Genomic DNA, 22,192 nt, shown 5'->3' on the forward strand with positions numbered 1-22,192 from the left:
CCTAGCCGATCGCCCGAGCCGGGGCTCCGCTACGGGCCCCGGCCGTTCTGTCCCTCGGGGCTGTAGTGTCGCGGGCTGCCGCCAGGCGGGGCCCGAGGGCAGAGCGGCGCCGTGCGCGGCGGGCCGGGCCCGAGCGGGGCCGGGGCCGAGCGGGGCCGCCAGAGGCGGGCGGGGGCTCGGGCTGGGCCGGAGCTGAGCAGAGCAGCGGGGACCGGGACCTGTTTCCCCGCAGCAGCGGGGCTCGGGTCCCGCAGCCCCGCGCTGCCGCTCTCCTTCTCCAGCGGGACGGGAGATGCTGCTTGCCCGCAGCCGCCTGGGGCTGCTGCTCCTCGGGGCGCTCCTCACTTTCCTCCTGTACCTCTTGCTCCCGGCCGCCCGGCGCTCACGGCCTGACGAGGGAAAGCGGGGTTGGCGGGCGGCCAACGGCACCGTGCGGACGGGGATGGCTGCGGGAGAGCCCCCCGTGTTCTACAGGGAGGTTCCCGCAGCAGCTGTCGGCCCCGGGAGGTGGGTCAGCCCGCCGGCAGGTGGGGGGTGGCAGGCCCTGGGGCCGGTCTTCACCAGCCCCCGTGGCCGCTGGACGCTGCAGGCATGGCAGCCTTCCCGAACCCCTTCCCGCCTGTCTTCCCGCACGCAGGCCTGATGTCCTGTTCCTGCACGGCCAGGTGTTCACCTCCAAGACGTGGGAGGCCTTGGGCACGCTGGCGCTGCTTGCTGGAGAAGGCTACCGTGTGGTTGCAATAGATCTGCCCGGTAGGACCACGGCACTGTGTTTAGCTGATCTCTTTGGGCAGCTCCAGTCCCTTGCCTTAGTCACTGCTGGGCTCTGGATCTCTTTAGGGAGGTCTGCTGGTGATCCCTGAGGCAGCGTGCCTGGGATTTGTCTGTGTCCTGGGGCACTGATGGCTGTGACTGTACAACCCCGGGGCTTGATCAAACGTCCATTTTTTGCCAAGCCATTGAACCCTGGTGAGGAGAGACCATTGCAGGCTGCACAATACCCCCTGACCACCCCATGCCCTCTCCCCCATACCAGGCTACGGGGATTCACCCCCAGTGGAGATGGCGCTGACAGCACAGGGCCGGAGGGCTTTCCTGGACCACGTCCTCCAGCAGCTGGGCATGCAGAGGCCTGTTCTCATCAGCCCCTCCATGAGCGGCCGCTTTGCCCTGCCCTTCCTCATGGCGCACGGGGACCGGCTGGCCGGCTTTGTGCCCATCGCACCTGTGGGCACCAAGGACTACACTGCTGAGCAGTACCGGGGAGTCCAGGTGGGTTTTTGGGCTCTTGGGGGTTGTCCTGGGTATTGGCAAGCCTTGTGGGCCAGCTGGCTGCAGGGTGAGGTGGAGGGTGGCACTATTTTGGGGTGAGTGAGGGGGACCCAGCTCATGGGGGTGCTGGCACCTGCCTCCCCTCAGCTTTGCAGCCCCCCGTGGTGATGGATGGAGGTGGGCACAGCCCAGGGGGAGTGCGGTGGCCATTTACCCCTCTGACAGCTGCTCTTGTTTTCTCTCTCCCCTTACCAAGACACCCACCTTGATCCTGTATGGTGACCGTGACACTGGCCTGGCTCCCCAGGCCCTGCAGAACCTCCAGCACCTCCCTAAGCACCGTGTGGCCGTGCTGTCCGGTGCTGGCCATGCCTGCTACCTGGACAAGCCAGAGGACTTCCACCGGGCCCTGCTGGGCTTCCTGCGCCAGCTGAAGTGAGCACTCCTCCCTGCCAAGCAGAAGGGCTGGGGCGTCCGAGGGACTAGAGACGCAGACGGCTGGCATGAGGGATGCTGCTCCCTCCTGGGGTATCCCCAGGATGGTGGGGGGTGGGACTGGAGGTGTCCCTTGCTGGCAGGACAGGGTGTCGTCTGTCACGAGGCCAATAAACCGATGCTGCTCTGGTTTCTGCGTGTGTCCCCAAGCGCCGCGGGGCTCCTTCACCTCTCTGCCGCTAGTGCGGGGCCAGGAGGGCGCCCTGTGCCCCTTGCGTGCACCCTGCCCCTCCTGCGCGCCCCGCTCCGCCCCTGCCCGCCCCTGCCCGCCCCTGCCCGCCTCCTGCCCGCTGCTGCCGGCGGGGCGGAGCGGAGCGGAGCGGAGCGGGCGGAGCGGGGCCGGGCGGGAGGGAAGCGCCGGCGGCGGCAGCGCTGAGGTAGGGCCGGGGGCGGCGGGGGGCCGAGCAGCGGGGCCGGGCAGCAGCGCCCGGCACCCCGCGGGTGGGTGCCCCGGTGCCTTCGCCCCCCTTAAGCCCGGGCCAAGGTACCTTGCACCCCCCGCCCTTGCACCCTTCCTCTACTGCCCTGCACTCCCTTGGCGCACTGTTCTGCGTCCCTAGCCGTGGTGTCTTGCACCCCCTGCGCTCCTAACCACTCTATCCAGCACCCCTCTGCCCTTCTGCCCATGCTTCGCCTGCACCCCAGTAACGCAGCTGCTGCACCCCTAACCATGGTGTCCTGCCTGCCCTCTGCTTCACCCCATACCCCCCTGGCCGCAGTACCCCTGCAGCCCTACCCGTGCTCCCTGCGCTTCCTACAACTCTAACCATGGTGTCCCTGCATCCCAGCTGCAGTACCTCTGCACCCCACTGTGCCCCCTGCCTGCACCCCAGCCATGGTACCCCTGTACCCCACCTGTGCCCCTTTGCACCCCCAGCCACCATACCCCTGCACCCCTAACCACAGTCCCACTGCACCCCTCATAGCGTCTCTGCACCCCCTGCTTCCATACCCCCCTTCACCCCTCCTGCTGAACCCCCATATGCCCCTAAGCACCCCACATCCTCCTGCTCCTCCAGCCACCCAGCTTCCCTCAAACAGCTCCCACAGTAGCCTGTCGCTGTAATGTGGCCCCCCAGTACCTCTATTCTCTTTAACACTCAATCCCCCTTCACCATCCCCATTTCCCTGCAGCCCCAGAGCCTTTCCTTGCAGCTCTCCTGCACCCCCTAGCCAGGCAGTAGCCCCATTTCCCTACCTGCACCCCCTTACACCAGCATCCTGCCTTCCCTGCCTGCATCCCCCAGCATTCCCACAAGCCTCTAACCCCTGGATAATCCCAACTACCATGTCTCCCTCCCCAGCATACCCTTCTTCCCCTTTACTCTTCTTCATACTCCCTCACCTAGTTGCCCCCCTTTCCTCCCAGCTAGCCCTTCCCTGGATTTCACCCCTTGCCTGGGCATCATCACCTGTCCTGTCACTGTGTTTGGGGCAGGAAGATGTGTTTTGGGGGAAGAATGACAGGCCAGTGTTGGGGGCGCACCCCATCCTGCCCTGTACCCAAGTGGGGGGATTTCTCCAATAGTGGCAGAGTCCCAGGAGTTGCATGGGGGAGACCTTTGCCCCATCTCCCTTCGGTTTCTGTGACGACCAAACATGCAGGCGGACTTTGGAGGGGCTGGTGGGTGATTAACCATCTTGCAGCTCTTTCCCCAGAGCTTTGCAGCCCTGGTCCCAGACATGGCACCTGGGAAGCCTGGGAAGAGCACAGGTGCCTCAGAGAACCCCTCGGTCACGCTCTTTCGGGAGTACCTGAGGATTGACACTGTCCACCCTAAACCTGACTATGGTGAGGATGGGGGGACAGGATGGGGAGCCATGTGGGGACTGGGTAGTGCAGTTTTGCAGCTCCAATCTTTGGACTCAGGTGCCCAAGTGCTGTAATGGGGCTGTTTTGATCGTGGTGTTAAGGAGCAAACTCCTTTGTGCCTTATCTCTGCTGGTGTCTTTGGCTGGGGCAGGGATGTCTCAAGTGCCCTCAGAGCTACTGTTTGCTTCTTCTAGCCCCTTGCTCCCCTTTCCGTGCTGCCCTGGGATGGGTGATCTCCTTCTGTGTAGATCTCCTTCTGTTAACATTTATGTCTTTCCACTAAAGTACATTTTTTGGTGAGAAGCTCCCTAAACTCCTCTGGAGAAACATTCCCCCTGAACTCACCCTCATTAAGTTTTTATTTTTTTCGTATTTCCCAAGTCCTCACCCCAAAGGGTTGGTGATGAGCTGCTCCTGTCCCTGTTCATGGCCGCTTCTTGTGTCCAGGACCTGCAGCACCTGTCCTCTTTTGTCACCTCTTTCGTTGGTCTGGGAACCCCGCAGAGCCTTGGGGTCCCTGGGGGTTTGCAATGAAAGACCCCAGTGTAACCGTGGGCATCCCTACTCTTCCCCAGATGCAGCTGTCCAGTTTCTGGAACGTGTCGGCACCGACCTGGGCTTGGCCTGCCAAAAAGTGGAGGTGAGCAAGCCAAGAAGCAGCCTTTAGTCTGTCCACCCATCCATCCATCTGGCCACCTGTGCTTGGGTCCTTAGTGACCAAGATGTTCCTCTGCCTGCACCCAGAGCTAGACAGGAGTGAATCCCCTCTGCCTGTAATCCTCTGCTGACCTGAGCCCTTCCTTAAGCCAGTGTTCGGCTGCTCCCTGCTGACCTTTGCAGCTGCCTGTGCTATGATTAGCAGGGGACCTGGCAGCGTCACGTTGGCTGGGGCCATCCTTCCTGCTGGGCACCGGCTGTCCTGGGAGACTCCCAGGCACCAGGGGAAGATGCTGGGCTTGTCTTCCCTCCTCTGAATTTTCAGCCAGGTTTGGCACCTGCAGCCGGGCTCTGTCTGGCTGTGGGGGTTCAGGCAGGCCTGCTCCTGCTACCTGGCCTCTCCCACTGGAGAAAGGGATGGCATCCAGAAACTTTTTCCTACTGTTGCTTTTTGGCTCCAGCTTGCTGGTCCAAGCCTTTCTGTCCCCGTGCTGGACCCTGGTGACATTCTGCCTTTGTCCCACAGGTGTGCCAGGGCCGTGTGGTGCTGGTCCTGACCTGGCAGGGCACGAACCCCCACCTGCGCTCCATCCTTCTCAACTCCCACACTGACGTTGTGCCTGTCTTCGAGGTGCTGGAGCAGAGCAAGGGGTGGGAAGGGCATGGAGAGGAGGATGGGGTGGATGGGAGCTGGTGCCTTCTGTGCCCTTCTGCCATTGTGGATGCTCTTCCTTGCAGGAGCACTGGACCTACCCACCCTTCGAGGCAGTTAAAGACTCACAAGGCAATATCTATGCCCGGGGTGCCCAGGATATGAAGTGCGTCTCCATCCAGTGAGTGGAGGGCTCTGCACCTGCTGGGTGAGCATGGTGCTGGTGGTGTCTCTGAGTGATGCAGGACAGAATGCCACTATCCCCAGGGTCCCTGGGGCCAGAGGTGCCACCTCTGCCCTGAGGTGGCTCAGAGCACACGGGCCCCTCTCCGCCACAATGACCGTACACTACCTTCCCTTGCAAGGTACCTTGAGGCCATCCGGAGGCTGAAGACAGAAGGGAAGTCTTTTGCCCGCACCATCCACCTCACCTTTGTGCCTGGTGAGTCCCCAGGCTGTCCCCTCTCAGGAGGTACAGAAGGGGCTGGCAGCTGGGTGATGCTGTGGAGTCTCCCATGGCAGCCAGGCTCCCCCAGTTTTGACCTCCCCTAGCTCAAGGCCGGAGAGGTTTCCATGTCCAAGGACATCAGGTGTGCTGATGGCATCCAGGCTGGCATGGAAGGAGGACTAGAGGTGGTGGGCTGGGGGATGCTCCAGTTCCTTCCTCCATGCCAGGCTCTCCCCCACAGATGAGGAGGTGGGCGGACACAAGGGCATGGAGATGTTCGTGAAGTGCCCTGAGTTTAAAGCACTCAACGTGGGCTTTGCCATGGATGAGGGTGAGTATTGGTAGGGCTGGCACCAGGACGTTTCTCCTCTTGGCATCACTCCCCAGGCACCAGCTTCCCACATGTTTCCAGGGACCCCCTTGGGGGATCCTTCCCCTGGGCAGTGGGGAGTGCCAGTCTGGAGGAAAATGCTGCTAGGACAGAGCAGAGGGGGCACATCATGGTACCTCCATGTCCCACTGACCCTCTGTCTGTGCCCACCACAGGCCTGGCCAGCCCATCTGACACCTTCAGTGTCTTCTATGGTGAGAGGAGCCCATGGTGTGAGTATCTGTGTGTCCACTGCCCTGTCCTTGGCTCTCCTGGGTGCTGGGGCACTGATGATATCCCAGGCTTTCTGCTCAACCCTTCCCTCTACACCTACTGCTGCAGGGATAAAGGTGAAGTGCATGGGTAGCCCTGGGCATGGGTCCCGCTTCATCAGCAACACGGCGGCTGAGAAGATGGTAAGAGAGGGGGTACCCCCTTTGCACCCCCCACGCCTGCCCTGTGCTGCCAGGCCCCTGCCCATGGGGCTGGTCCTCACCTGCTGCCCTTCCCTCCCCAGCACAAAGTCATCAACTCCTTCCTGGCCTTCAGGGAGAGCGAGAAGCAGAGGTAGGAGATGGACAGCAGGATGGCAGTGGCTTAGTTCAGTCCATGAAGGGGGCCTTTGGGATCCCAAGCCAAGCTGTGATCTGGTGCTGCTGCTCTGTGCCTCAGTTTCCCCATTTTGGGTGATGGCATGCTAGGGAAGCACTTCTCCCCAGATGGCAGATAGTGACTGTCCCTTGCATCCCCCAAGGCTCAAGTCCGACTCAAGCCTGACCCTAGGGGATGTCACTTCTCTCAACATGACCATGCTGGAGGGGGGTGTCTCCTTCAACGTGGTGCCCTCCGAGATGGCTGCCAGCTTTGACATCCGCATCCCACCCACCGTGGACCTGAAGGTGGGCACCATGCCAGCGCCACCCAGGAGAGGTCTGGGATGAGGGTGACCTGCTCACACCCCTCCTCTGGTCTCTGCCCCAGGCCTTCGAGGAGCAGGTGACCGCATGGTGCCGCGATGCTGGGGAAGGTGTCACCTGTGAGTTCCATCAGGTGAGGGATCTCAGCCGCCTGGCACATTGTGCCTGTCCCTCTCCTGCCAAATGCCATCCCCTCTCCCCTTCATCTGCCTTCTCCCTCTTGTCAGAAATGCATGGACCAACACATCACCTCCACTGAGGAGTCGGACCCGTGGTGGAAGGCCTTCAGTGGGGTCTGTAGGGACATGTAAGTAGTGTCCCTAGGAAGGGTAGGACCCTGGAAGGGACATCCTCTGGTTGAAGCCAGGTGGTCCCTGGGGGGTCATGAGGTCACGTCAGGGGCTGGGATGGGGAGCCCTGTAATTTGCCAAAGCATGTCCCTGTTGCCCTCCAAAAGGGATGGGATTGAGTGTCCTGCAGGGCTGAGGGATGTCCTGGCACAGTCTCTTTGCCCATGGGGTGTGAGTAGGACAGGGGACTCGGCTGGCCCTGTGTCCATGCTGACACAGGTCTCTCTTGATAGGAAGCTGCAGCTCAAGCTCGAGATCTTCCCAGCTGCCACCGACAGCCGCTACATCCGAGCGGTGAGTGTGATGCCAGCCTGCCACAGGTCCCTCACCTAGGGTGAGACCTGCAGCCCCAAGCAGGAGCTGTGTCCAGGTGAAAAGGGGCATGTGGTGCTCTGACCTCACTCTGTGTCTCCCCATCTCCAGGCAGGACACCCTGCCATTGGTTTTTCACCCATGAACCGCACCCCGGTGCTGCTCCATGACCACAACGAGTTCCTGAACGAGCAAGTCTTCCTGCGGGGCATTGAGATCTACGCCCGTCTCCTGACTGCCCTGGCCTCAGTGTCCCCACTGCCCACTGAGGGCTGAGTGCCTGGCAAGGGGCAGGGAGTGCCAAGCAGAGAGACCCAAGGCTTTAAAAAGAGGGGCAGGGGCTAGGCACAGCAAATACCTGCTACGGTGCTGGGGACGTGGATGGCATCATGCCACGTTGGCTATGTTCAGGGCTGGCCTGATGGTGACACCCACAGGGTTGTGTCCCCTTTGGTCAGGTGCCAGTAGAGCCTCATGCCCAGGTGCCTCCAGTCTTTCCTGGTGTTGTCAGTGCCTCCCCTTCTCCCTGTGCCGTCTCTGGCTGCACTGGCTGGGTGGTAAGCGGCTGGCCAGTGCCCCAGTCTGCCTCCCCATGCCTTGCCCTGCCTCCCTGCCCGCTTGCTGGGGGAGCTGGGGCCAGTGCTGCCCACTCTCCCTATCAATAAATCTCCTTGGTAAGCACAGCCTGGAGTGGGGCAGTCTGTCTGTCTGTCCATGATGGTGCTACCCACGGGGTCTCACCCAGGCACTGCGGATTTCTGGGATGCATCTCCTCCCCTGGGCTCATTGCCTGCATTACAGCAGTGCAGGCAGGATCCTGCCCGGGCAGGCTGAGGGCCTCTGCTCCCGATCAGCCTCGGGGGCCTGGCACTGGGGTTCATCCTGCTCCCTCCCTCCCTCCTTCCCTCCAGAGCTTCTGCTGCTTCCGCAGACCCTCTGGTCAGGGCAGGCAGCGTGCAGGTCTGGGCAGGCACCTCTGCTCACCTGCCAGAGCTGCCATCGGCTGCACCTCCTCCTTGCTTTTTCCCAGCCCTGTGTGGCTCCCAGTGCCCCAGGGTGTGGGATCTGTCCCAGCCATGCGGCTTCTTGGGGAAACCAAGGGCCTGCTGAGCGAATTGGGGTGGTTTTACACTGTTCAGGGAGACTTCCACAGCTGCTCCATTACAAAAGGACTCGGGTTAGACAGGGGCCTCCAGCCTCCTGACCTCTGTTTTAATTAAGAAAGCTGCTGGAACCCTTGGGGGGCTGGGGATAATGAAGGTGCCCTGTGCCAGGCTGGGAGAAGCGATGAGGCTGGTGGTGATGGAGCACTGAGGGAGAAGCCACCAGCTCCTCCGTTCCTTCCCCTCCATCCACTGCAGGGGCAGGTCTAACATTTTTGGATGGAGGACATGCTTGCTGTGTGATGAGGCTCCCAGGGGAAGTCGGTGTGGATTCTCTGAGGTCTCATACAATCACATTCCGTGACCTGGCAGCCCTGGGGGAGGATGGCATGGGAGTGGTGTGGGTACGGTGGGGTCCTTGCTGGCCAGGATCCTTGCCCAGGGTGTTGGCACCTTTGTAGGCAGACAGCGGTGCTTCCCCTGCCCTGTTGGTGTGCCAGGGCTACCTGTGGCATCCTATGCCCCCCTCAACCCTACTCAGTCCCCTTCCCCAGCTGGCCTGCTGTCCCCAGCTTGCCTGGCACTGAGATGGGACCTGACAGCTGTGTGCTTGCTGATGCTTGGAGATCACACCATGCTGGGCATCCTTCTCGGGAGGCAGGTCTGTCCGCCCTCTCCTAGCTCCTACCAGAGCTTCCCTCCCTTGCTCCCCGTCCTCAGGGATGAGCCAGAGGTGCTCGGAGGGTCACTTCAGGGGAAGGGGACTGCAGTCAGGTCTAAAGCTTTGCTGGCAGGGGACATTTTGGGTTGTGCGGAGTTCTCAGGGTGCCCCCGGGAGATGGGGCCGTCCCTCCGCGCATCCCCGCCGCTCAGGGATGGGGTATGGCGGGGCCGGGCCGGGGCGGGTCGGGGCGGGCCGGGGGCGGTCGGATGTCGGCCCCATAAAAGCTCGGTGCCACCGACGGCCGAGGGCGCGGCGGCGGGATGCGGGCAGCGGTGGCAGTGTCGCTGTCGCTGTGCTGGCTCTGGGCGGCGGGGCACAGCCTGCCCCGGCTCCGCCTGTCCTACCGCGGTGAGCCGGGCCGGGGGCACCTGCTGCGGGACGGGGAAGGGGGGCTGTCCACCGAGGGGTGTCCTCAGGGTCCCCCCTCCGGGGACCGGGTGGCGACTTGGGGAGCCTCAGATGCGAGCGCTGCACCCAAGTGCGGTTGTTTTGGTGCGGTTGGTGGGCAGATTGTGCCGGGGGCTCGGGCTGGGCTGGGGTTTCGGTGAGTGGCTGCCCGGCACCCTCCGCTCCCCACGCGGGACGTAGGGGCCCCCCGAGGAGAAGGAGGAGGAAGAGAGGATCCGGGTGACGGGGATAGGGATGTGCCGCCGGGCTCCGCGCCAGCCCCGCCGCTTCCCATGGGGCATCGTCTCCCACGCGGCGTGCAGGGAAACTGAGGCACGGCGGTGTTCTGGCCCCGGCACTCTTTGGCTCGTGTGCCGGGTGGGTGCTGCGGTCGGGGGTGGTCCCCCGGCGTGGTGGGTGCTCAGCATCCTGCCCTCGGCTGGGTGGGGGGGTCCCCGGGCTGCACCCTCCGAGCCCCGTCGTGCTGGGGTGCGGGTGCTGGGGTGCCGGGGCCCCTCGGGGGCTGCGGGGGCAGTGCTTGGTTTTAATTAAAACTCTCCCTGTGATCCTGCTCTGGCTCGCCGCATCCCCCACTCTGCCAACCTAATGCATGGGCTGCTCCAGCCAAACTTGACAGAGCCTGGGGCGCCCCAATCTCCTCCCGGCCTCACAGCAATGAACCTGCTCTAAAAAATTCAACATAAAATAAATTGCATAATGTATATCTTCCCCCTTCCTTCCCAGAAGGGGGAAAGACCTGGGAAGCCCAGCACTTCCAGAGCCCCGGGAGCTGCAGTGCCAGGGAGAGTCTGCTCCTCTGCTGCCTGGGCTGGGGGTTCCCGGGTTTGGCTGCGTCCTTTGCTCTGTCCTGGGGCACAGCAGGTGACCCCAGGGGCTGCCTCACTGCTGAACGGGAAACTGAGGCACACAGTGCCCCCCATCCCCTCATCCTGGGAGCCCGGGATGGCTCATGGTTCTGCCCCGTGATGCGATCCGGTGTCCTCAGGTTGGCCTTGGCAGCAGGGTGAGGAGATGTGGGGTCTCAGCAGGGGTGAATCGTGGGGCTCAGTGTCTGGCTCAGTGTCTGATCCACTCCAGCACAAAGTCCAGCCGTGCAGGGCCGTTTCCCAGGTGCGAGGAGCTGCCTGGGGTGGGGTGGAAGCTACTCAGCCTCCCACGGGGAGTGAACCACCTTTGGAAGCTTTTTTTTTTCTTTTCTTTTTTTTTTTAAGCTGATTATTCCATTCGTCTTCCAAATTGGAAACAGCAACTGAAATTTCTCATGAAAAAAATTCTGCCACCGCCTTCTCCCTGGGGGAAGAAAAAAAAAAAAAAAAGAAAATTTCAATTAAAGACATTAGAGTCTCTGAAATTAAAACCATGGTGAGCTGAAGCTGTTTGTGCAGAGCTCCTCGACCTGGGCTCTGCATGGCTGCTGGCTCTGGCTGTGAGGTGACTTTGTAAGGTAACAGGGACAGGCGTTGTGCTGTGGGTGCAATGGTGGCCATGTACCCAGCTCTCCCTCACACTTCAAGCCACTCTTTTCCTTTTGTTTCGACTTCCAGAGGTGGCTCATGTGAGAGGGGAAAGAGCATTTTGCTGTTGTGAGGACCAGAAGCATTGCCCTGTGCTCTTTGCTGTGCCTCCTGAGGGACCCCCACTTAGGGGGTGGCTCCTGAGGGACCCCCACCCTGGGGTAAAGGTGTCCCAGGGATGGATGGGGCATGGCAAAGGGCTGTTCCCTGGGGAGTTGGAGAGGAAGGCGCCCTGAGCCAGTGTAACCCGAGGCGCAGGAAGAATTCGCCAGGTCTGGGGGAGAAGGGGAAGCCTTGCCTGAAACAATAAAAGGAGCCTGCCGACTTTGCCAGTGTTGTTTTGAGTTGGGAAAATATTATTGCTGGGCAAGAATAGAAGGAGACGACAGCGTTTTCCTGGGCTGGACCTGGCAATATGGGAGGACCTGATGCTGGGAGGACACAGGGAGGAGGGTGCCAGACTGGGTGGAGGGACCACTGCTGCCTGGAGCCAGCTCTGCTTGCACAAAGGCGTCTTTCCGATGGGGATGGAGCCGCTGGGGTTGTATCCCCCGTGCCACTGGCATCACCAATTAGGGTACTGGGACTGTCCTTGAGCAGGGATAGGGTGTGTGGTGGGGTGAAGGTGTCTGTTGTCCCTGCTGGGGATGGACCTTGCCTCCCTCACAGGGCCTAGAAGAGGCATTTCCCAGAATGGGTCATTATGTCGCTGGCCACCTCCTTGCTGGAAGTGACAAATGTCCCCGCAGCAACAGCAGGACTTGGTAGCCCAGCGTCCCCACTGGATTTCTCCCAGCACCACCTCCCCTCTTCTGGGGACATATGTGGGAGATGCTTGGGCTGGGTTTTTCCCTGGGGTCAGCAGCAGTGGCTGGCAGTCTTCCGGGCTGGAGGGTGTTTGGGTACAGAGCTGTGCTCATCAATGGCGCTTTGTCCTCCTCCTCCTCTGTCTGGCAGGCACAATGGCTTGGCCTGGGGTCGGGATGGGTTCTCAGAGCCCTGTGAAGCTGAGCCATTCCCTCTGGCCCTCTCCCTCTGGCAGCTGTGGCAGCTCTGTGGGCACCACTGTGCCGGCTTGATGACCCTGAAAGTAATTTTCCACTGGAAACCAGTCGAGCCACTGCCCCTGTGTCGTCTCCACTGTGAGGGTCCCCTTGGCATTGCACAAGATTCAGGCTTGGACTTGCTCTGGGGGCTTTGACTGTCAGACCCTGTTGTTTGGGATGTGATGTCCATCCCAGGGATGCAGCCTGTCCATCCCTGGGATACCCCCATGCTGGTGCCTTTCCCCACGTGCCTTGTCTGTGCCATGGAGGAAGCCTTCCTGCCAGTGAGTTCTGGTGGCAGTGGCAGCAGTGGGCTTTGTGTGGCAGTTTCCCCGTGGCACTGGCTGGGTGCCTGCTATTGTGTCCTTGGCTGGCACCCAGCAGGGACAGGACCTGCTTTCTGCCCACCCCGTGTCCGGTCTCACCACCATCCCAGCTCTGTGTGAGCCCAGCCTGGGGCTGATGGCACAGCCCAGCTTGCTGTGGCACAGCCACAGTAGGAGTCTGGGGTGGTTCAGCCAAACCTTGCCTGGGGGTGGCAACCTTTTCTGGGACCCTGCTGCTGATTGTTGGCTCTGCAGCTTTGTCCTTGGCTGGCAGAGACAACAGAACTCCAGCCAGGTTGAGGTTGGGATGTCCATGCCTCCAGGAAGGATGGAGACATGCTGCAGTCTGGAGTGGCTGTGAGCAGCTCTGCTGACTCCAAGACAACTCCATGATACTCAGAAGCAGCAGCTCAGAGGAACCCTTGGGGCTGGGATGGCTTCTGCTGATGCTTTCATCTCTTCCTGGCAGAGCTTTTAGGCACCAACCGCTCCATCCTCTTCTTCGGTCACCGCGGCTTCCTGGGCTTCCGCTCCCTCTACCTGGATGAGTATCGTGACCGGCTCTTCATCGGGGGGAAGGATGTGCTCTACTCCCTGCTCCTGGATGGGGCCAGTGCAGACGCCAAGGAGGTGAGCTGGGGGCTGCTGGGCATCCTGGGGTGTCTGTCTGCACCCTGGCCCCCTGCGGACCTGCCGGTGCCCAACTGGGCAAAATCACTCTGAAACAAAATCTGCCCTGGGGATGGCCTCATCTGAAGTACCTTGAAATTATTCCGTAAACTTGTAGTGCCTGGCAAGGGCAGGCTGGCTGTGGTGGCTGGAGGGAAATTAGCTGGCAATTAGTCATGATCATCAGCCTAGGAGACTGGTGGTGCAGCTCATCAGTGATTCCTGGGTACTGAGCATTGTTTTGGACCCCACTCTTCTAAAAAACTGCCATTGGGAGATCGAATGATGCCCATCCCTAGCTGGGCACCCCTTCATAGGCCAAATATTCAGCTGAAAGCCTGCAGAGGTAAGGAGCTAAAGGGATCCATCACTGCAAGATGATGGATCTGCATTGCCAGATGAACCCATTGCTAGGGTGAACCCTGGCAATGGGTTCATCTGGCAGTGCCCCAAATCTCTCCTGGTTCCTTGGTGGGAGAGGTGATGGACAAGAATGATGGTGCTGGGTGGTGGCTCCCCTCCTCTTTCACCCTCTCCACTTTGACTTTTTGTTTTTCAAACACGGCTCTGGGCTGTTTCTAGCTGAAGAAAGAGGAGGAGGAAATGAAGTGCCCCTCAGCGAGCTGGGTCACTGCAGTGGGGTCAAGGGCTTGTGTACCCAAGCTGCCCTCGGTCCAAGAGCTGCTAAAGGCTGTGGGGGACATGGACTCTATCACTCCTGCTGTCCCCTGGGCACCCTTTCCCCCGGCCACCCACAAGCCCATCCCCTTCCAGGCCAGCTCCAGCCATTCCCAGCACGACCACCCAAATCAGCCCAGCTGTGGGCTGTGACTGCTAGGATGCATCTCCCCTGGAGGAAGGTCCTGCTCGGGGTTGTAGGGTGGGAGTCCTGGGCTGGGTGGGCTCCAGGGAGCTGTGGTCCCTCTCTCTGTCCCTCTCTCTGCCCCTCTCTCCATCTGCTTGCCATTGGCAGGCTGGGGATGTGGATTTGCATGGCTGGGTCCCTGCTGTCCCCCCTCCCTGCTCCAACAGACCCTTTGTGTTCCAGATCTATTGGCCGCCCCGCCCTGGGCAGACGGAGGAGTGTTTTCAGAAGGGAAAAGACCCAGGGGTGAGTCTCTCCCCATGTGTGCTCTGCTGTGAGCTGGGGGGTGCCAGATGGGTCCCCTTGTGCCAGATGGCTCCCCCCGTGTTGGGGCTGTGCCATGTCACCTGCCAGGGATGGCCCTGAGGCTCAGGGGCCAGTTAATCCTGGTGCAAGAAGGAAACTGAGGCAGGGAATCTGTGGCCAGTCCTGACCACGCAAGAGGCTTGCTCCAGGCTCTGGAAATCCTGTCTTAGTTGCTCTGCTCTGTGGCCACAGTGGTGGCCAGTATGTCCCAATGTGGCTGCACGAGCAGGCAGGGATAGCTGGGCTCTGGGACCAGAGCTTGGAGGGACCAAAGCCCCCATGCTCTGCTCCCGACCCCAGCAACTCTGCCTGGCCCATCCTGGCTATCCCCGATGGTGGGAAATCTGTAACTGGCTCAGGTTTGGTGACCTTGTTCCCTAAACCTTACCCCTCTCTGCATCCCCCTGCCCCGATATGAAACAGGACTGTGGCGGGGAGAAAGTCCCCAAGGCTCCCCTGGCCCAGACAAATTGCTCCCAGGAGTCCCTGTTCTGCTCTCTGTGTTTATTTTACCAGCTCTCACCGACAGATCCAAGCCAGGGCAGGCTCAACTTTTTATTTTTCTTAAACATATATTTTTTTTTTCACTTGCTATTTTAGAGGCTCTTTGCAAAGGGAAAATAAACAGCAGGAGGCTGGGAACCCCCGGGGCGGCTCGGCAGCGGTGTTCCCAGCAGATGAGGGGCCTCGCATCCCGCTGTGGAGGGGACAATGGAGGGCAGGCAGGGCTGGCGCTGGCCAGGGGGAGCTGCCAAGCTAATGGTGGAGAAGGACGGGAGCCCTTTTCCAATGGGAACTGCCAGGAGAGAATGCACAAAGTCAGAGGTGGCAGGTCTCCAGCCCTGGGAATGTCATTGCTGCCGTCCCTCAGAGAAGGGGACAATTCCAGACAGCAGCGACCAGGGCTGTTCTGGAGGCAGCCCAGGATGCCTGTGGGTCTCTGTCTCTGTCTCCACTGTTTCCTCCTTTTGTTTCATCCCTGGCGTAAGCAGGAACATGACAGGGAAGGATGTCCCTGCATCTGGTCACGTCCTGGGCGCCAGGGGTTTGGGGTGGGGTTTGCAGCTTGCAGGGCAGGTGACGTTGCTCCCCTGGCCAGCGTGGACTGTGCCACAGGGTGAGTGCACAGGTGCCTGTGGGCAGGAGATGCCCAGGTGGCAGCTGGATCCTATGTGGTTCCCCTGGGATGTTTTTGGCAGCAGGAGGACCAGTAAAAAGCCCTGTTGTTTTGCAATGGACTAGGGTCCACCCAGATGAAGTCCATACAAGCCCTGTCAGTGGGCATAAGCTGCCACCCCACATCCCTGGCACCAGGCTGGAGGCAGGGAGGCCAGGGGGTAGCCCAGGGAACCAGGGCTGGGGCTTACCCACTGTTGCGGGGTCCCAGGCAGAGGCGGGGAGCTGGGGTGGGCAAAGCACCAATACCCGGTGACCCTTCCTCTCCCCTGCTGTCCCCCCAGACTGACTGTGCCAACTACATCCGTGTGCTGCATCCCTACAACCGGACACACTTGCTGGCCTGCGGAACAGGCGCCTTCCACCCCATGTGCACCTTCATCTACGTGGGGCACCGTGGCGAGGTAGGGCAGCATCCCCAGCAGGACACCCCTGGAATGTAGATCCCCATTGCCTGCCTCTCTCCTGAGGGGCCTTGCTTGAGACTGCATGGGGACACTGGATGTGCAGTTTGCTCTAACCTGAATACTGGTGGGGGGGAATGTCAGGAACCAGCTCCCTGTTGTCCCTTTGTTCTTCTGCTACCCCCTGTCCAGCTTTCCCGCCTGTCTGCCTTGGGATCCCCTTTACAGACATGTCCCCAGGGGCTGGTGTTCTGCCAGGGGCTGAGGCAGGGGTGGCATTTTCTCCTCTCAGCTCATTGCTCATAAATCAAGTTGGCTGGGGTGGAATGGCTGGACACCCCTCAGAGCCTTTCCCACAGCCTGGCCCTGTTTGGGCAGCAGGAGCCTTGTCTGTACCACGATGACCAGGCAGGCGGGCAAGCAATGGGGCTGGTGGATCCCCTTCAGCTGCCGTGCACCCTCATGGGATCAGTCTTGCTTCAAAAAGTGTGGATCCTGCTTCCAGATGGTCCTTTGGGTGCACTGAGTGAGGTGCAAGTTGGGCAGGGACCAGAGCTGGCCCCTGCATGGCTGGGCACAGCCCAGGGCTCACCTGCCTGCTCCCCTCCCCAGCACACCTTCAGCCTGGACCCTGCCAGCGTGGAGACCGGCCGGGGCAGGTGCCCACACGAGCCCAGCCGTGCTTTTGCCAGCACCGTCATCGGTGGGTTGTCTTCCTCAGGATGTGGGAGCCTCTGGGGTGTGTCCCAGGGATGGTCCCTGTGCCAGCCAGCTGGGTGTTTTTGCAGGTGGGGAGCTGTACGCCGGTCTCACGGCAGATTTCCTGGGACGCGATCCCGGTGTTTTCCGCAGCATGGGGACCCGCTCCGCCCTGCGCACAGAGGTGGACCAGCGCTTACTCCATGGTAACAGCTTCCCTCTGCTCCTCCATTTCCCCCAGCAGGGCTAATGCCAGGGACCACAAACCTTGTGGTGGCCAGAGCATCTGTGGCCATGGTCCAGCATCCCCCATGCCAGCTAAGAGCAGAAAAAGGCACCAGGGCAGCACGGTCTGGGGGTGATCCTGGCTGGCATCCAGCCCCAGCATGGACTGGGGTCTGGAGGTGCTGGCTGTGCCCTCTCTCCCCACCTGACATGACCAGCTCTTGCTTCTAGATCCCAAATTTGTGGCAGCCCACTTGATCCCAGACAACGATGACCGGGACAATGACAAAGCCTATTTCTTCTTCACGGAGAAGGTGGTGGAGGCAGACAGCAAGGAGCACGCCATTGTCAGCCGTGTGGGGCGTGTCTGCGTGGTAAGATACTGGTGGGGACTGTGGGTGACAGGGATGCACCAAGTCACAGCGTGGCCCTGATACTCCCTGTCCCTGCAGAATGATGCTGGTGGCCAGAGGGTGCTGGTCAACAAGTGGAGTACCTTCAACAAGGCTCGGCTGGTGTGCTCAGTCCCTGGCCCCGGTGGCATCGACACCTACTTTGATGAGCTGGGTAAGGTGTACATGGAGCTGTATCTCACTGGGGCTAGTCACTTAGTTGGATTTCAGGAAAAAACCCATGCTTTCATTTCTAGAGGATGTATTTTTGCTGAGGACGAAGGATAGGAAGAGCCCAGAGATCTATGCCCTTTTCAGCACTGTCAGGTGGGTGGTCCAGCTCCAGCCTCTGGGGACATCCAGCTGCAGCTGCCCATGACCTGCCCTGTCACTGTCACTGTCACCAAGGGTTGCTGGCTGCTACCCTGGTCTTTTGGGGATGTTGATGCCCCTACTGCCAGCAGTGCCAAGCATGACTCTGCTTAACCCACTCTCTGTCCCCTTGCAGCCACGTTTTCCAGGGTTCTGCTGTCTGTGTGTACCGCATGGCCGACATCCGGGAGGTCTTCAATGGGCCCTTTGCCCACCGAGAGAGCCCCCATCACCAGTGGGGTGCCTACGAGGGCAGGGTGCCCTACCCGCGGCCGGGTGTGGTGAGTGACTCCTGGGGCTCCAGGTCCGCTCCGCTCCTCCAGCTGCTCTTCTGGGGTGGTGATGGAGCCATCCTCCCTCTTCTCACCTGCTGGAGAGGTCAGCTGGTGCTTTACCAAAGTCTGCCAAAGGAGTGGAAAAGATGGATGCCAAACTGGAAGGCAGAGAAGGACCCAAAACAGCTCTGAGGGGCGATGAAGGGCGAAGGAGTGATGGGTGCTGGGGTGGCTGGGCTGAGCTGGTCCCCTCTTGTCCCTGCAGTGTCCCAGCAAGACTACCAACCAGCCCCGGCGGCAGTACGGCACCACCAAGGACTTCCCTGACGAGGTGCTGCACTTTGCCCGTGCTCACCCCCTCATGTACAAGCCCGTGTACCCCCGGCACCGCCGGCCCCTCCTTGTGAAGACTGATCTGCCCCACCGGCTGCGCCAGCTCGTGGTGGACAGGGTGGAGGCCGAGGATGGGCAGCAAGACATCCTCTTCCTCGGCACAGGTGAGCAGGAGGAGCAGAATGGAGGGAGGAACCACAGAGCTGGGGGTCCCAGTGGGCACCTCCCTGGGCTGTGAGATGCAGGGTGCTCACATCTCCATTCTCCTTGGCCCCCAGATGTTGGCTCGGTGTTGAAGGTGGTGGTCATGCAGAAAACAAGCTCAGACATGACTGAAGAAGTCATCCTGGAGGAGCTGCAGGTTTTTAAGGTGACGTTTACTGCCCCACTTGCAAGGGAGAGGGCAGTGGAGTGGGCTCAGGCTGGGGACACGTGGGGATGGAGGGTCACGGCTGTCACTTTGTTGGTCACTGGAAGGTCTCAGGGTTGTGAGGGCAGAGGCTGGCTGGGGGTATTTTCACCCTTCCCAAAACATGCCTGATGCTCCACCAAGCCCTGGTGGCTCTGAATGAGCCAGGCTGACTGAGAGGATTATGCCAGCCTCATGTCCACTCCCCTCCCCTACAGATGCCTGTGCCCATCACCCAGATGGAGATCTCTGTCAAGCGTGTGAGTACAGACATGGCTCAGCCACGGGGCTGGGGACCGGGCAGGTGTCCAGCTGTGGTCACAAGCCTCCTAAAGCCATGTGATGCATGCCCTGGGGTGTCCTGGCTGGGCCCCCAGGTGTCAAGCCCATGGGGGTTGCCAACATCACCCCTTGGTGCTGTTCCCCCAGCAAATGCTCTACGTGGGCTCCAGCCTAGGGGTGGCCCAGGTACGGCTGCACCAGTGTGAGTCCTATGGCACTGCTTGTGCCGAGTGCTGCCTGGCCAGGGATCCCTACTGTGCCTGGGATGGCACTGCCTGCACCCACTACCAGCCCTCTGGCAAGCGCCGCCATCGCCGCCAGGACGCCCACCACGGCAACCCTGCACACCAGTGTCTGGACCAGAACCTGACCGGTGAGAGACTGGGGGCCCCAGGGCTGAGGGGCTCCTCCAAGTGCCCCAAGATGGCCTGACATGCACAGCCCTAGCACACAGAGGGGCTTGTGGGCACCCACGTGGGCACTCTCATCTGCCCAACTCATAGACCAGGGCATGCCCCAAGAGAAGGTGGGTGCTGCTGGGGCTGGGTCTGGCCACTGGGAGAGAAGGGGATGAAGGCACACAGTGGCCAAGGGGGGCTGACACCTGGGCAGGTGGAAACCTGGCTCTGCCCTCCCTGCGAGCCCGTGCCTGTCTTTGCCCTAGTGGATGATTTTGAGAGCGTTAAGGAGAAGGTGCTTTATGGGGCAGAGGACAACAGCACCTTCCTGGAGTGCGTGCCCCGGTCCCCGCAGGCCAGCGTGCAGTGGTTTGTCCAGAGGCCCCCCGACGAGCAGCGGGACGAGGTGAGGCTCCCCTGCACCTGCTCCCGTTGTGGGGACATGGGAGGGACACCGGGCCAGACTTGGACCCTCCCAAACCCACGGTGGCCCACAGGTGAAGACGGACGAGCGGATCCTGCAGACGGAGCACGGGCTGCTTTTCCGCAAGCTGCACCGGCACGATGCCGGCATCTACTACTGCAAAACGCTGGAGCACGGCTTCACCCAGACCGTGGCCAAGACTGCCCTGCAGGTGATCGCCAGCGAGCAGCTGGCACACACCTTCCCCCGGGGGCGAGGGGACGAGCTCCCTCACCTGCTCTGCCCTGAGCCCCAGCTGGCGCCACAGGCTCCCAAAACCTGGTTCAAGGACATCATGCACCTCATCAGCTCCCCAAACCCGCGGCGGGTGGAGGAGTACTGCGCCCGCCTCTGGTGCAGCAGCCGGCCTCACCACCGCAAGAGCAAACTGGCCCAGGCCAAGCTGGTCCTGGCTGGTGTGGATGTGGCCAAGAAGGGACGGACAGCCAAAGCCCACAGCGAGAGGAACCGTGTGCCTCGGCAAGCACCGGCCACGTAGAGAGGGCAGGGTAACGGACGAGGGGCAGCTGTGGGCAGGTACCAGCTCCCTGTGCTGCTGGTGGTCCCGGGGGCCTCTTGACCTGGTGGGTGGCTTGCAGTGCTGCCAGCCTGGTCCCTCTAGCTGGAATGGATGGGCCGGTCCCTGTCATCCTCAGTGGCTGCAGGGTCACCTCACTAACAGGCAGTGAGGTGTGACACGCAGTGAGGTGGGACACATTGGCCCCCCCTTGCTCCTGCAGGTGATGTAGCAGGTGGGGGCCGTAGTCCCTGGGTGGGCTGGGGCACAGTGGCATGGTGCCACCCAGGCCATGCTCTCACCCAGATGCTGCCTGGATCCCTCCGTGAATACTGGGGTTGTGTGTGGTGCCGTGGGGAGCGGCTGATAGCTCCAGGCTCTTTCCACATCAGCACAGAGCCTGGGGAAGATGATGCCTGCTCGTACAGGGGAAAGCCAGCATCATCCCCAAAAGCCTCTGTGTGCAGGAGGAGCTCTGTCACCTGCTGTGCCTGGGGAGCTGGAGCTATGCTGTGCCACCCAGGGTGTATCCTGGGGGACAGGGCTCCTTCCTACCTTCCCTTGGCACTGGGACACACTCAGCTGTGCCAGCTGTTCCTGGGTGCAGCTGCCCACTTCCCCTCTGCCCCACAGCTACAGTTTTAGGGCTGGACAGGGTTGGGGAGAAAAGCAAACGGCTGCAGGCAGGTTAGACCTGTTCCTGGGTAAACACTGGGAGAGGCACTAATGCCACCGCTGCCACTGTGCCCAGGTGGGAGCAGGGGCAGGCAGAAGGCAGCCCCAGCAGAGTTTGGGGGGCTGCACCACACCTGGGGTGGTTTCTGCCGGTTGGTGGCCCTGCAGGGCTGGGTGGGACACGGCTGGGTTGGGTGGGCTCCTGCTGTCTGGCGGAGCTAAACCAGCACCCAGGGCCTCCCCCAAACACAGGGGCTGGGGGTAGGTGCACGGAGGGCACGTCCAGGCTGCCATCAAGGTGTTCCTTGCTTTCCTCACCCGACATGAGCTCACTCATGGTCAGCCTGGGGTGATAAGGATCTGCCCCTTCCTGAGGCACAGCAGCCCCACACAATGGTGTGAACTGCGGCCCCGCCGGGACGGGCATTGTTCAGGGCTGGAGGAACGGGAAAGAAAAATAATAAAAATAATAATAATAATAATTAAAAGGCCCTAAATAGCTCACACAAAGCCAGGTCGTGATATCATCTCTCCTCCCTGTGTGTGTTTGTGCTGCAGCAGCGGCTCCCCGGGAGCAAAGTCCCTCAGCAGCACTGCCCCATCCCACAGAGACGGGCTGGGGGTCCTGGCCCTCTTCTCCTGTCCCACCTCTCCTGCAAACTCCATGTGTCTCCTGGGATGGGAAAGCTGTGGTAGGGCTTGCAGGCTGGGATGTTTTCTGCAGGGAGGGGAGTGGTGCGGGTAGCGCTGATTTATGGGGCCAGACAGGAGCCAAGCACGTGGATCAGGGTAATTGCAGGCCTGGGGGGCACAGGTGAACAACAGCCAACAAGCAGAGACAAGGAGGGAGCTGGGTGAAAAGTCAGAAATGAGACAAGAGCCTGATTCCTCAGGGCCTGGATTAACCAGCTCTGCAGTGCCTTCTGCCCCGAGTGACCCCTGTGCCCCACAGAGCAGGGGCTGGGCTGCCCATGGTGGGGGAGGCAGCAAGGGGGGGCCTGAGGGCTCTGCTGCGTTTGGGACCTGGCCTTGAGGTGAACTGTGACAGGCTGGAGGTGGCACCAGGGCCAGTAATGCTTCAAATTGAGCAGGAAGAGAGACCAGAAGCAAACAGTCGCCTAAATAGTCACCCCCATTTGGGGGGATTTTGTCCCTGCTCCCAGTAAATCTCTGGGGTGGCTGAACCTGGTCCTCCTGGGTAGATTTACCACTAAGGCTGCAGCAGGAGAGGTTTTGCCAGGGCTGCACGCAGCATTCTGCAGGCTTCCAGCCTTGTCTCTGGTGATCACCAGCCAACTGAGGCAACCTGCGTCCCTAGAAACTTC

At 61.0% G+C, this 22,192-nt stretch overlaps 3 protein-coding genes across 3 annotated transcripts; all 3 read left to right on the forward strand.

The window, feature by feature from the left end:
* Positions 1–117: 117 nt before the first annotated feature.
* On the forward strand, positions 118–1,897 carry ABHD14A (abhydrolase domain containing 14A). The gene is made up of 4 exons (XM_053989119.1): positions 118–507; positions 638–753; positions 1,037–1,272; positions 1,529–1,897. Exons 1-4 carry the CDS (start codon positions 293–295, stop codon positions 1,709–1,711), a joined length of 750 nt encoding a protein of 249 aa, XP_053845094.1. The 5' UTR covers positions 118–292; the 3' UTR covers positions 1,712–1,897.
* Positions 1,878–7,969, forward strand: ACY1 (aminoacylase 1). The gene is given in 16 exon segments (XM_053989118.1): positions 1,878–2,014; positions 2,016–2,144; positions 3,415–3,559; positions 4,156–4,220; positions 4,764–4,868; positions 4,976–5,070; positions 5,255–5,331; positions 5,579–5,668; positions 5,884–5,940; positions 6,050–6,123; positions 6,225–6,274; positions 6,462–6,606; positions 6,689–6,757; positions 6,852–6,931; positions 7,208–7,268; positions 7,398–7,969. Coding segments are annotated over 16 exon segments (1,536 nt in total). The 5' UTR covers positions 1,878–1,885; the 3' UTR covers positions 7,563–7,969.
* A 1,404-nt stretch (positions 7,970–9,373) lies between these two features.
* On the forward strand, positions 9,374–21,371 carry SEMA3G (semaphorin 3G). Its single transcript, XM_053989117.1, has 16 exons — positions 9,374–9,461; positions 12,877–13,037; positions 14,125–14,187; positions 15,708–15,827; positions 16,440–16,530; positions 16,616–16,732; positions 16,983–17,125; positions 17,204–17,318; positions 17,401–17,470; positions 17,652–17,796; positions 18,056–18,287; positions 18,402–18,493; positions 18,751–18,792; positions 18,962–19,187; positions 19,479–19,618; positions 19,710–21,371. The coding sequence occupies exons 1-16, from the start codon at positions 9,374–9,376 to the stop codon at positions 20,172–20,174; spliced, it is 2,310 nt and encodes a 769-aa protein (XP_053845092.1). The 3' UTR covers positions 20,175–21,371.
* Positions 21,372–22,192: the final 821 nt, after the last annotated feature.

This window comes from Vidua macroura, chromosome 13 (assembly GCF_024509145.1).
Source record: "Vidua macroura isolate BioBank_ID:100142 chromosome 13, ASM2450914v1, whole genome shotgun sequence".
Taxonomy (NCBI): Eukaryota; Metazoa; Chordata; class Aves; order Passeriformes; family Viduidae; genus Vidua; species Vidua macroura.

What these genes read in the sequence shown, in the direction of transcription:
- ABHD14A (XM_053989119.1), top strand. Translation starts at nt 293, where the DNA reads ATGCTGCTTGCCCGCAGCCGCCTGGGGCTGCTGCTCCTCGGGGCGCTC. An exon ending in GCAGCTGTCGGCCCCGGGAG is followed by an intron (nt 508 to 637) that starts GTGGGTCAGCCC and finishes TCCCGCACGCAG; the next exon opens with GCCTGATGTCCTGTTCCTGC. An exon ending in GGTTGCAATAGATCTGCCCG is followed by an intron (nt 754 to 1,036) that starts GTAGGACCACGG and finishes CCCCCATACCAG; the next exon opens with GCTACGGGGATTCACCCCCA.
- SEMA3G (XM_053989117.1), top strand. Translation starts at nt 9,374, where the DNA reads ATGCGGGCAGCGGTGGCAGTGTCGCTGTCGCTGTGCTGGCTCTGGGCG. An exon ending in CCTACCCGCGGCCGGGTGTG is followed by an intron (nt 17,797 to 18,055) that starts GTGAGTGACTCC and finishes TTGTCCCTGCAG; the next exon opens with TGTCCCAGCAAGACTACCAA. An exon ending in AGGAGCTGCAGGTTTTTAAG is followed by an intron (nt 18,494 to 18,750) that starts GTGACGTTTACT and finishes CCTCCCCTACAG; the next exon opens with ATGCCTGTGCCCATCACCCA.